The 14,402-nt window shown below is 34.5% G+C and overlaps 1 protein-coding gene across 2 annotated transcripts in view; it reads left to right on the top strand.

The window, feature by feature from the left end:
- NCAM2 (neural cell adhesion molecule 2) overlaps window positions 1–14,402 on the top strand; it is a 545,626-nt gene that overhangs the window by 310,257 nt on the left and 220,967 nt on the right. For both annotated transcript variants that reach the window (XM_070455106.1, XM_070455107.1), the window contains exons 2-4: window positions 5,721–5,795; window positions 9,699–9,905; window positions 12,088–12,231. In XM_070455106.1, coding sequence (XP_070311207.1) covers window positions 5,721–5,795; window positions 9,699–9,905; window positions 12,088–12,231 — 426 coding nt within the window. The remainder of the gene's footprint in view (window positions 1–5,720; window positions 5,796–9,698; window positions 9,906–12,087; window positions 12,232–14,402) is intronic.

Consider the following 14,402-nt stretch of genomic DNA (forward strand, 5'->3'; position numbering starts at 1 on the left):
CCCCCCAAGTTTTATTGTCCTCTATGCAGCCTTCTTGACCATAAATGTCATAACGGCCATAATTGATACACATCTTGTTTTATCATTCTTCTTTTTATGTAGTATTTTTGCCTTACCAAATAAAGTAGAAATACTTTGACATTAGAAACTATGATATTATTTTATGTACCATAGCGTCTTAAAAGAGTGATTTTCAAAATGCATGTATTCAATAAATACTTACTGATATTGATAAATAATTTTTAGTTTACCCAATTCTACATTTAAGATAGTACTGCATTTCTTTATTTGAGGGTAGTTCAAAAAAGACATATTTATCATGAATGCATTCTTCAGGCTGTGAGTGTAAAATGTTTTCTTACTTTAAATAAGATTCTCTATACATCTGTGTCTCTTTTTCTGTTTTGCACACAGAGTTATTGTTACCATCTTTCTAAATTCCATATATATATGTTAGTGTACTGTATTGGTAGCTTTTGGACTCTATGGGAGAAGGTGAGGGTGGGATGATCTGAGAGAACAGCATCGAAACATGTATATTATCAAGTGTGAAACAGATCACCAGTCCAGGATGGATGCATGAGACAAGTGCTCGGGGCTGGTGCACTGGGATGACCCAGAGGGATGGGATGGGGAAGGAGGTGGGAGGGGGGTTCAGGATGGGGAACACATGTAAATCCATGGCTGATTCATGTCAATGTATGGCAAAAATCACTACAATATTGTAAAGTAATTAGCCTCCAACTAATATAAATAAATGAAAAAATAAATAAATAATGAGACTCTCATGTGAAGATACTGGCATTTTGACTATCCAATACCAATTTTAATACAAAATTATTATTGATTGATTGGTTTTTAAGTAATTCTATCATTTAATCAATAATGTTGCTTATGTCAAGTGAATCAATCTATGTGACATTATATCTTTCTCAGTTTCTTCAAAGGTATTACATCTATTCCCAATACATAATAAGAGTAAAATATCAAGATTGGATTTTTCAGCATCAGTGAATGCCATTTTATTACTCAAATTCCACCCAACCCTAAACAGATATTTAAATTTTAAATATTTTATATATATATATATTTTTTTTGAATGACATAAAGGCCCCATTTCACTGTCCACTCTCACTATTTATTTATTTATTTTTAGTGCCTAAATTGAAATATCAGAAATGAAGGCAAAGTTAACTGGTTAGATATAAATATATCAATCCTGCCCAATTTTCTCTGAACACAACATTGTCATTAGAAGATTATTTCATTTTCTTATGGCATTTAGGTGCAAAGACTCTGGAAGAGGTCATTTTGTACCATATGTGTCTTCCTCTGGGGGAGGTGACCATCGGTCAAGAATGGTCACCAAAAAGGATATTAAATCTCTAGAGCAATGATTAAGGCATGACCTTAAATTTTAGTTCTTCAAGTTTATTCCTAATCTGCACATGTTTTAATGTATCTGTGGGGGTCAATTAGAGTAAATCTAGCCTTTGGGAAATGTATTATACTAGAGATGTATTAGATATGTATTAAACTAGAGAATTATGTGTTGTCTTTTTATTATATATAGCCTATGTGCCCAGTCACCAAAATGTCCATAAAAATATGGTCTTGAGTAATGGATGAATTGATAGTTTGTGTGGAGTGAAAATTAACCAAGTGTTTTAGTATAAATTAAGTAATCAATTTCAAGATTAATTTCATTTTATTGCAATGAATATGTTATTTATTATACCCATTAGCAAATCTGTGTAAAATTGTTCAGAACTTTTAGAATGCCTGCATGTGTTTGGCTTTTAAAATGGCTGCATCTTTCAAGTTTTGTCTTTTCTGTAAACTCCAAAGGTCAAACTGGGAATTGCTTAAGTAATAATTGGCAGACATTTCTCAAAAGGCCTATCTTTAAACTCAATTTAAGTCGGTGAAGTGATTCCAAAATTTTATATTGCCAATACTGTCAGTGTTTTGTAAAATGTTTTTTCATTATTCTGCCATGCGTTTATATATATTATTAGTTTAGGAGAAATAGAAGTGAGGGTGATGAGCTTTCCTTTCTAGAAATTTGCATTTAAATATAGTAGAGAAGGGTTCCTTGATGGCTCAGTGGGTAAAGAATCTGCCTGCAATGCAAGAGACAGAGGAGATGGGGGTTTGATCCCTGGGTTGGGAAGATCCCCTGGAGGAGGAACTGGCAACCCAATCCAGTATTCTTCCATGGACAGAGGAGGCTGGCTGGCTACAATCCTTGAGGTCACAAAGAGTCAGACACAACTGAGCAATTAACACACATACTAGAGAAGTGAATATCATTATCAACAATATACATTTCACTTGTTTAGTGAACATGCCTCTGGATCAAAGACATTTATTTGTTGATGTTATAAATGGAACTATCCAAGAATATTTTGAAAAGTTATTGATATTTTAGTTTTATTTTGAAGATAGAATGTAGCCAGCCATGTGGAGATTAGAGAAAGGGAGATGGCAAAGGAAATAGTTTGCACAAAGCACATTGGTGAGTAAGTGTGAGTCAGTTGGAAGTGGAGGATGATTAACTGTAGTTGTCTACAGCTGCAAAACTATTAAGGGAAAAAATAAAAAAAAGTTTTAAGGAACAATTGGAAATAAGCTTGGGAAAGTTAGTTTTCTGTCCGTTAAAATGTACATGATTACTAATTAACTGAATAAAACAAATGCACTTTGGAGATTTTTGAGTAGGCATGTGAATTAAACAGTTTTTGAAATGTATGCTTGCAGCAACCTGAGAAATTTTCTCATGGGAAGAAACATTGAAAATATAGAAGTCAGAAAAAGAAATACAGAATTTGATACATCACTGTCTCAGCTTAGAAGAAATATCTCAGGTTACAAATAAGTGAGTGCATGTATTAGGGAAACAGTGTTGGAAATAAACAAGAATGCATACAAGTAATATTTCAGAAGTTATATATCCAGGACTTTACAATTGATTGGTGATGACCAAAAATAGCAATTTTTGATGCAAGGGTTAGGTGTTCATTTTGAACATGGAGAATTTGAAATTAAAATATGCTATTCAACTGAATGGGAGTTGAGAATTAGAAATTGTAGGATTCAACTATGGACAAGCATAGACTGGAGAACCAAAGAGAAAAGGCAATTGATGTCATGAAATAAGATGATATCTTAAAGGAGAAAGTATAACTAGTGAATAGAGAATGAGAAAAATCACAATTCCCTTCTTTCTTCCAACCATATCACCTCTTTTCTACCTCTGTCCCTCTGTTCATAAGTATGAGTAAACCTTTCCCAGTTTGTAAAGTCCCATGTCCAGAATTGTGGATTGCCTCAAACTCTACACATCTCTACAGATATAATTTCTTAAGAGGCCGATCTCAAATTCCTTGACTTTGTCTACAGTTTGATTCTATTGTCCCCATTGGGGATTAGTTACTTCTCCAAAGAAAAAGTCCTCTTCTGTCAATTCTCACCAGAATTGACAATATTTATAATAGATACTCTCTTGTTCCTTCATTCGGGGCTTACCTGGTGGCTCAGACGGTAGAGTATCCACCTGCAATGTGGGAGACCTGTGTTCGAATAGTGGGTCTGAAAGAAGGAAATGACACTCTAGTATTCTTGCCTGGGAAATCGCATGGACAGAAGAACCTGGCCAGCTACAGTTCACGGGGTCACAAAGAGTCAGACTTGACTGAATGACTAACACACTTCCTTGGTTATTCTCATTTTCTTCCTATTCTAATTCTTTGTTGTTCTTAACATATTTCTCTCTGAAATATTAGACTTACTAGGACACTTTTTGAGCCCCTATCATATAAGCACTCTCTGAGTATTGATGAAATTATTAATAAAAAGGACCAAGACTGACAGGAGAGAAGAGAGCTATATAGCCCATCCTATTTCTCAGGGAGGTTTCCAGAAAAAGGATTCATCAATCAAGTATGGGACATACAAGGAATTATTTTAAAGAGTTTATATAACATGTATGGCAAGTTTTGGTTGATAAATATTTTCTTATTTTCTCATATTTTTGATTTCACATTTTATTTCTTTAAACATTGTCAACATAGGTATGTTAGTTACATCCTTAGTCTAATTTATTTTTTTGAAATTTCATGGGTATATTTCTCTTCTAGGTTATTTCAACTAATTCGTGCTCACAGTACCTTATTTCACCATGTATTTTTTAATGTCATAGTTTGAATTAAGGTTGAATAGAGGTCCATTTATGAAAATCTTGTGGAGTCGGGACCAATTATGAAGGGATTTTGTGTTTGCTTCTGTCACGTAGCTGTGAGCCCTACATGTGAAACAGCTTTATAAGTTAATTTTCAGCTTGGGGTTTCCCAAAGAACATATATTTGCAGTTTCAAAATTCCAAATCTAGGATATGCTAGAACCATGGTTAACCTCTTTAAGGAGAAACATTTTTCCTTTATACAGGCCAGAAGAGCCAACTATCCTTGTCATTCCCTTTTGCCAGTGGGCTAGTTTATTCTATACCCTTCTTAACACTAAGGGTGAATCTTATTCTGGTCCAGTGTTTGGTGATGTTCTTTAGCATCCCCTCTTCTTGGCAAGCTTGAATCCATCCTCTGCAATCTTTGAGCCTTTCAGTTACTGTGATCCACAAATTCCCAATGTATACTTGTACTCTAATTTTCAGATTTTTCTTCATTTTTTTTTCCTTTGAAGCACCATTACTTTCCTGAAAAGGTTCAGTTCAGTTCAGTTCAGTCGCTCAGTCGTGTCTGACTCTTTGGGACCCCATGGATTAAAGCACACTAGGCTTCCCTGTCCATCACCAACTGCTGGAACTTGTTCAAACTCATGTCCATCCAGTCAGTGATGCTGTCCAACCATCTCATCCTCTGTCACCCCCTTCTCCTCCTGCCTTCAATCTTTCCCAGCATCAGGGTCTTTTTAGAGTCAGTTTTTTCTTTTTTTTCTGAAAAGGTTAGCTATGCATTTCTGGGAGCAAAGGATGGTGGAACAGTGTCTTAGGGCATGGTTACACTGTCTTGTGTACCATATCATTAGAAATATAAATCTTTTAATTTATGTTAAATCATAATTTTAATTATCTTCTGATGTTAGAAGATTCAGCTGTTTTATTCCAAATCTGGCAATAAACTTTTTGAATATCTTCTCTGTTTTATTGCCATTGCTCTGGTTATTTCAATTAACTTATTTATTTTGTGAAAAATAAAAAAGGAAAAATTTATTCCCCTCTCTTTATGTAGTACCCCCTCTCTTCCGCATGTTTGTCTTCTTTCATGGAAATATTTTAGTAGTTAGTCAAAAAGTACTTAACTTAAAGTTTTAATTATTGTAATAGTAGTGTAGGGCATACTCTTTTTAAGCAAGTTTCCAAATTTTGAGCAAAAATTTTCTGTAGCTGTTGCCCAATCTGGTATCACGCATAAGGCCTAGCCTGTGAATATGGAACAGTTGTCTGAGTGTGAATTTTCTCAAAATTTCAACAGAGCTTGAATACGTCTTTTTGAATACACCCTGGTTGTAAGGTGTATAATGATATAATAGATATAATTTGTTAGATTTGTATTTTGTAAAACTTTCATTTCTCTTTATAGGTAATAAAAGCATAAGAGGATAAATAATTGCTGTTTAGATCATGTGATATAGACACGATGTGTTAATATTTTAGCATTCATGCTTAAAAGCAAAATTAATTTTACTCAAATATTTTCTTTCAGCTCTTCTTCAAGTGACAATTTCACTTAGCAAAGTAGAGCTTAGTGTGGGTGAGTCTAAATTCTTCACATGTACAGGTATGTATCTCTACAAATATTTTCAGATAGTTTGTTTCATTCTTTAGTTAGTTATATAATATATTGAGTAATTTCATAGCTAAAATATTAGTTCTCTAGAAATAAAACTGTAGATTATCATTGGACTTATAATGATTGGGAAAGTGTTAATAAGCTCATTTCACATGTATTTTTTTCATTTTGCATATAAAACATATGAATTTTATTTATTACTTTCCAGTTACTAATCTTGACTGTCAAACAAACTAGATTATTTATTTTGAAGACAACTTATAAAATATAATGTATGAATGATAACTTTTAAATAAATTTAAATATTTCCTTCTAAACAGTAAATTAGAATAAATTTATGTTATATTTGAATCATTTTGTTTAGAAATATCATATATCATAATGCCTATGGGACATTATATGGTTCTACCTAAGCAACAAATTTTTATTCAATATGTAAAACTCACAAATGAACACATTCTACTGCTATTTACATTCATAATATTAATTTTTATGCATAAAGGACTTCATATATAAAGTTTTAAAATATTCATTTAGTGTCAACTTGTTTTAATATATTTTAAAATTGTTTTCTTTCATGATTATACTTTAGCAATTCAAAACTGGATTAAATACATATTTCTGACAAAATGCATTATAAAAGTTGTCTTGAGAATAGCCTGACTTATGTAAATCATTATTGCAACTAATAAAAAGAGAAGAAAGTGTAACAATGTATCTAAAAATCATATCAAATCATATGAACCTCTAAAATAAAGGCCATGATTCTTCTTATATTTGCCTTCTTAAAGGTCTGAATTGATAGGTCTGTTGATGCATGCTGTTGTACATTTGCAAATGGGAAGACAGAGAACAGGGGAGAGATTAGTTCAGTACTTTTTTTTATGTCAGCACAGCTTTGGCATAAAATTATAACTCTTTGTTTCTAACCTTTATCCATACTTTATATGCACAAATTCATATGTGTGCATGTGTTGTGCACACAACCAGCTCAACTGTATCACAAAACCATAGAAAAATGAAATTGTTTAAAAAAATAAATTTGAAAATAAAAGTCAAATTGTATTATATTCTTGGATTTGCATTATCTTTGTAATATAAATCATATGATGTATTACCTCTGTAGATAATTCATAAATTAAATTAAGACATAATTTAAGAGTATGAATTAACATGTTTGGCTCTTAGTAATAGGCAAAATAATAAAGCATTTTTTCCCTTTTATATAAAGACAATTAAAAAGAGCTGTACTGTTGTCCTGGAAGAAGCTTTATTTATCTTAAATACAGTAGTAAAGCAAAAATCTAAAAATGAATATGTGGGAAACCTATACAAATCAGAACACTTGTATATATTTTTCTATCACAGTGGTGATATGTTGATGTGATTCTAAAATTTTCTGAATTGAGACATCTAAAACTCAATAAAATAAGTATGTCTTCAGATTGAACTAGAAGGTGGTCATGTTACGGAACTGGGTTTTTTGACTCTTTAATCAATAGAAATTGCTAAGAGGCCAGGTGAGAAATTCAGACAGGGCTTTATCCCGAGTTCTGCTACTCACTAGCATATGAAAACGAGTGACAGGTTTCCTTGCTTGCTGTCTGAGGTGGGGTGAGCTGGTCCTTTAAAAGGTTTGAGGGTAGCTGTGAGTCACTGGGTCGCTGGGGAGAGGTAGCCTTAGGTGGTGCGCTATGCAGGGGTCCTGTGTAGGCCCCTGCTTTTGCTCCCTCAAAGATAGCAGTTGGATTTTGGCCTTTGTGCATCTTGTTGTTCACAGTTTGCTGCAACTGCACATGCTTGTAGTTATTTTTAGTCCCTTATAGTTTCTTTGCATTCTGTTCCAGGAGATGTTTTTTCAGGTGCAAGCATTTCAGTGAAAGGGTCCCAGGTCCCAAGACTCTGCTGAGCTCATTCATATCTGCACAGAAATAAGCACACATGTGTCACATGTATGAATTTTTATATTACCTTTTCAGGAAAATACATTTAGTTCTACTTGTTAATTTTCCCATTAGCCCAGTATTATCAGCAATATAACATGGACATTTTAATTGGAAATTACTATTTATCGGATTTGCCCTAAAAAGAAAGAATTATGATTGCGCTGTGAAAATCCAGAATAAACTCTCCACGATAATGAATTTTTCCATATCATTAAGAATGAAAATGTCCAAAATATTTCACAGAGATATCCTATATAATTTACTGCATAAAATGAGGATTTTTTATTTCTCAAATTTAAAGTAATGCACATTTAAATGATTCCTCTGTAACTTTGTGATGGAAGAAGAGGGAATTAAAACAAACCCAAATGAGTTACCCTGTAACTACTACAGTTTTATGGTTCTGTTTAGAAAAACTGAATATAACATAACTAAGATCATTCACGAGTTAACTAAAATTCTTTCATACTTTTTTCTTCATCATGTCTAATTTTAGATATAGGAAGGAAGATAATTTGTTTCTAAAGCCATTTGTTGGGGAAAAAGAGAATGAGAGGGAACAATTTTATTCAGAAAGGTCCCAAAAGATGTTAGTTAACTTTATGCATTTTTCCCCAATATTTTTGAGTTAATAGTGCATGCTGCTTCCACAAATTATCTCACAAGCAATTAGGTGAAATACATCCTTTTGGTGGCTAAAAGTAAACATAGGAAGCTTCAGCTTTTACGAAGAAGATAATAACCTAGATTCTGAATTGGAAAAGTTAAATAAATGTTTACCCTGTAATGATTTGGCTGTAATTGCCTACCACCATAAGTATCGTTTCAATACATTCTAATTATCATATGATTAAATAGTTAACAGTTTTAGAATCAACTGATGAAACTACTCATTTCAGCTGGGAAAAGAGAAGATTAGGGATTCATTTGAAAAATAGTCATTGGCCTCATCTATACAAGTTTAACAACTTGAGAGAGTAATTCAAAATTCTGTTAACAAAAGCCAAAGTTTATTTTATAGAAGATTTACATTTTTATGAGCTCTGCTGTATGGTGGGGAAAGTGCTATTTCCTGACTCTATCAGAAAGAATTGAGCAGATGAAAGTATGTGCATAATCGTGTTTCAATTTAGATTATGTCTACTGGAGACGGTTCAGTGGGTAAACAATCCGCCTGCCAATGCAGGAGACACCGGAGATGCGGGTTAGTTACTCGGTTGGGAAGGGCCCCTGGAGAAGGAAATGGCAACCCACTCCATTATTCTTGCCTGGGAAATACCATAGACAGAGGAGCCTGGTGGGCTGCAGTCCATGGGGTCTTAAACAGTCGGACGCAAATAGGCACACACATGTCTATCAAGTGGAATGCATTTTGGACTCAGTTGCCAAACCAGTTTCAGTACTTAGGTATAATAATAATAATCCATAGATCACGTGGTAAAGTTTACACTACATACGTGCGAAGTCGCTTCAGTAGTGTTCGCCTGTTTGCAACCCTATGGACTGTAGCCTGCCAGGCTTCTCTGTCCGTGGGATTCTCCAGGCAAGAATCCTGGAGTGGGTTGCCATGCCCTCCTCCAGGGGATCTTCCTGACCCAGAGATTGAAGCCTTGACTCCTGCATTGCAGGTGGATTCTTTAGCACTGAGCCGTCTGGGAAGCCCCCAAGTTTACTCTATCATAGCTTAAATACCATACTGGAAAACCCATTTCCTATGGATTTTGCTTACTCAGACTAGATTTAATCCTCAGTGTTGGATAAATAAGGATGAACATGTGTGCTAGCATTTGTGTTTACTTTCAATTTTGTAAGATTTTCAGATTTTCAGTCTTCTGTTTACATTTTTTTCTAAATTGTTAAACTTGTTACATAATAGTAAATGCCAATATCAAAACAAACACTTGAAACATATTTTCAAACATTTCTTTTCTATGGCTCTCTGCAGCAATTGGTGAACCTGAGAGTATAGATTGGTATAATCCTCAAGGGGAGAAGATAATTTCAACACAGAGAGTATCAGTGCAGAAGGAAGGTATTAGATCAAGATTAACCATCTACAATGCAAATATAGAAGATGCAGGGATCTATCGTTGCCAAGCAACAGATGCCAAAGGACAGACACAAGAAGCTACAGTCGTTTTGGAAATTTACCGTAAGTCATGTATTTATGTTTTATTGATTGAAATTATACATTCTTATAAAAAATTCAAATTCAAATGCACTTAACAATAGAAGCTAGTACTCACTGAGAACTAACTTTGTGCTGCTCCTGCTGCTAAGTCACTCCAGTCGTGTCCAACTCCGTGTGACCCCATAGACGGCAGCCCACCAGGCTCTGCCATCCCTGGGATTCTCCAGGCAAGAACACTGGAGTGGGTTGCCATTTCCTTCTCCAATGCATGAAAGTGAGAAGTGAAAGTGAAGTCGCTCAGTCGTGTCTGACTCTTAGCAACCCCATGGACTGCAGCCCACCAGGCTCCTCTGTCCATGGGATTTTCCAGGGAAGAGTACTGGAGTGAGGTGCTATTGCCCTCTCCTAACTTTTTGCTGGACAATGTAATAATAAGACTTTTACAGATATCAGCTTATTTATATTTTACCATAACACATCTCTAAAATAAGATAGGTAATAGGCTAAAGTGGGTTATAAATATATAGATGAAGCCAATTCTATTGGGTAAATAATATAGATGAAAACGTTTTAGTTTTCTAATGCCATTAAGAATCTGTTGGGTAATAGATAACAGTATATTTAGTGTTACAGAACTTATTGGGAATGCTGTTTTTCACTTTAAAAGCCCATGACTAGAGAAAATTACCTGTGTGACAGCAGTGACCAGTCTAGAATGAGAATTGGGGAAGGATCAATTGACAGACTTTTGAGAGAGAAAAAGTTGAAAACTCATATAAAGAAGAATTATTTCTAACCAGATTCTTAGCTCCAGGTGTTTTCATTAACAAGGTTTTCTACACTTACACTTCATTTTATGACTTGAAATTGATTAATTCCTCATTCCTACTTTTAGGAATCCTTAACCTGTTTAGGAAGACTGAAGATCATTGATTCCCTGGTTTTGAAACCAGGTTCCATCACTTACTTCTGTGGTTCTGAGCAACTGGGTACCCTCTCTGTTTTCAATTTCCATTTGTAAAATGGGTATAATAGTAGTACTTACATCATATGTAGAGTTGCTTAGAAGACTACATTAATTCATGCACAATGTGCCTAAAATATTACCTTGCAATTTATTTGTGGTAGTTAGCATTTATACTAGTGAAAAATTATAAAAGTTTTAGAATGCTCGTAAGTCATGTCTTCCTTACAGCTGTGTTGAAAAAAGGGTCAAAAGAATGTCATAGCAATACTTCCTCTTAAGATGACGACAGTCTGTTGGAACATTGTCATTGGAACGACAATCTGTTGTTGTCTTCATTTGTCCTGATTTGACATTTTTTCCCTCCTCTTAGTTTCTAAACTCCTCAAAGAAGGATGTTTTACTTCTTGATATGCCCATTTGCTGTACTAATTTCATAAATTACAAAAAACTAAATTGAAAACATCATTTCATAGACTAGTATCTGGAAAGAAGTGTCATTTGAAATGATACAAAGAGAATTCCTGGTGTTTTATTTGTAAAGGTAATTTTTTTGTTGTTGTTAGCAAGAACAATGAATGGCTTTTGTGAAAATTTCTCATTAAGCATAAATATCCACATCTGTGCATTCATTTGATACACTTGTGGATGTCTGATATATGGCAGACAATATTCTAATTCCTAAAGACTCATTAGTGACTAAAACAGAAAATGTCACTAACTGCTTGGTGCTAACATTTTAGTAGGTAGAAACAGAAGACAAAAAATAAGCTAAGACTAATGTATAAATGCTAGATATATATGCCTATAGAATCCTATAGGGAAGAAATTAAATAGTTGAGAATTAGAGGGTGATGACTCTTTTTGCATGTGGATACTGGGCAAAAATGTGATGAAATTTAAGAGAGTGCAAATGCCCCAGAATGAGAACAAATCTGGAGTGTTCAAGGAACTGCCTGGAGTAGAGATTAGGAGGAGAGAAGAAAAATCGGGATCAAAAATTGTGAGATAGACTCCAGTTCATATAGGACCTCCTGTAGCACTGTAAAGACTTTGGATTTTATTCTGAGTGAGGCGGGGATTTATCAGGTAGGAGAATTAGATGGTATGGTAAAGTTTTAAACGATCTAGATTTATGTAATTATTTTATTACAGCACCCATAAACAAGGGTTCTGAAATATGTTATTGAGGGGAATGAGCAATAATACTTCTTTGGTTTGTTTTACTTTCTTATGCAGAAAAACTCACTTTCAGAGAAGTGGTATCTCCTCAAGAGTTCAAACAAGGGGAGAATGCAGAAGTGGTTTGCCGAGTCAGCAGCTCACCCGCACCTGTCGTCAGCTGGTTGTATCATAATGAGGAAGTCACCACTATATCTGACAGTTAGTATTTTGGTAACTCCCTAAGTTATATGTTCTAACAATATTGCAATTTTCTTTAAGAAGACTGAATCTGCCTGAGTAAATATAGCAATTGGATTGACCCCAAGTATCAAACAACTGTTTAGGGAACATCAGAGCTCTAAACTAGGGGTTGGCAAACTATGGCCCTAGGCTCAATTCAGCCTCTGTGCTGTTTTATTACGGTGTGATGGAGATGCAGCCAAACCCAGTCGTTGCATAAGGTCTATGGCTATCTTGGAACAAAGTTGAGCAACTGCGACACAGATGGTTTGGCCTACAATAGTTACTTTCTGGAGATGACGGAAAAAGTTTCCCGACCCCTGCTCTAGTCAAGAAAAATTTACATACAAACAGTTCAAGAATGTGAAAGTGATAGTCATTCAGTTGTGTCCAACTCTTTGTGACCCATGGACTGTAGCCTGCTATGCTTCTCCATACGTGGAATTCTCCAGGCAAGATTACTAGATAGTGGGTTGCCATTCCCTGGGTGAGGATCTTCCTCGATTGAACAGGGGTCTCCTACATTTCAGGCAGATTCTTTACCATCTGAGCCACCAGGAAAGGCCAAGTTCAAGGATATTGAATAAATAAAGGAATCTATCCTGATCTACTGAAATTCTACATTTTAATTCAGACTAGATCCCACAGGCTTATTATATGTAAGCTGAAAATATATCTAAATGGGCCCTATTAGTTTTTCTGGCACTGTTCTTTCAAAGATACCTACATATTTTAAATATTATAGTAAGATGCATGTGGATAATTGTAAGAAAAGTACATTCATTCCAATTGTCTTCATGATTTTGATTCAGACCAAGCTAAAACTCCAGAATAGTATGACATCTGAAATTGAATACATAATTTGCTTACATTATGCTATTTTACCATTGTGAATTTGGAGTATTTTCAATTGAGAATATTTTTCATTGCACCTGCATTGCAGAGGTACAAAATAATTGAATCTTTTAAAATATTCAGTACTTTCTATCTTGGATGATTTTGTTTTACGTTTCTAAGAAATGAAATTTCTACAGCATAAAGGAGAGAAAGCATCTGGTTTTGAATATGTACAGAGAATATTTCATGATCACTATAGTCAATTTTATTTTTTAATTTTAGAAAATTTTTCTGGATGTGGCATTTTCACTGCTTGTTAGTTACTGACTAAAACTGTTTTTTCTATTGTCATAAGTCAATGAGACATATCTTTATTATCATATAACTGTTTTAGATTTTACTAGTGAAATTGCATGAGTAAACTGTATATTTTCTGCATTTTTCCCTCAATAATAAAGAAAGCAATACTTTTATAGCAGTTAAATGACAATATCTAAACATTTTCAGATTACTTAATCTTAGGCTTCAAGCGTACATATTTTTATATGGTACATTTTAATTATAAAAGGTTTTGAAAATGAGTTTTTTTTTTTTAAATACACGTAAAAGAAAAGCCTCAAAGCAAAGATGGATGGTCAAGTATACTACTGATGGAGGGCTGATGCTTCTATGCTATGCTTTTACATTTTCCCAGTACTCCATGATGAAATGATGTGAGGCTGGAATTCCATCATGGCTCTACACTTTCCTTGGGTTTTGAACTGTGGTGTTGGAGAAGACTCTTGAGAGTCCGTTGGACTGCAAGGAGATACAACCAGTCGATCCTAAAGGAAACCAGTCCTGAAAGGACTAATGCTGAAGCTGAAATTCCAATACTTTGGCCACCTGATGCAAAGAACCAACTCATTAGAAAAGACCCTGATGCTGGGAAAGATTGAAGGCGGTAGGAGAAGGGAACAACAGAGGATGAGATGGTTGGATGGCATCACCTACATGATGGACATGAGTTTGAATAGGCTCTTGATGATGGACAGGGAGGCCTGGTGTGCTACAGTCCCTGGGGTTGCAGAGTCGGACAGGATTGAGTAACTGAACTGACTGAACTGAAAGCTTTGAATAGCTTTTCTAAGTGCTCTGTACCTAATTCATATTCTTAATCTTAAATAATGAATTATCATATCCTTTTTTAAAGTTTTTGAAATAGTTTTTAATTGGAGGGTAATTACTTTACATTATGTTAGTTTCTGCCTTACATATAATGTGAATCAGCCACCACTGTTATTCAGTCATTAAGTCGTGTCTGATTCTTTTTA

This window comes from Odocoileus virginianus, chromosome 25, assembly GCF_023699985.2.
Source record: "Odocoileus virginianus isolate 20LAN1187 ecotype Illinois chromosome 25, Ovbor_1.2, whole genome shotgun sequence".
Classification (NCBI taxonomy): Eukaryota; Metazoa; Chordata; class Mammalia; order Artiodactyla; family Cervidae; genus Odocoileus; species Odocoileus virginianus.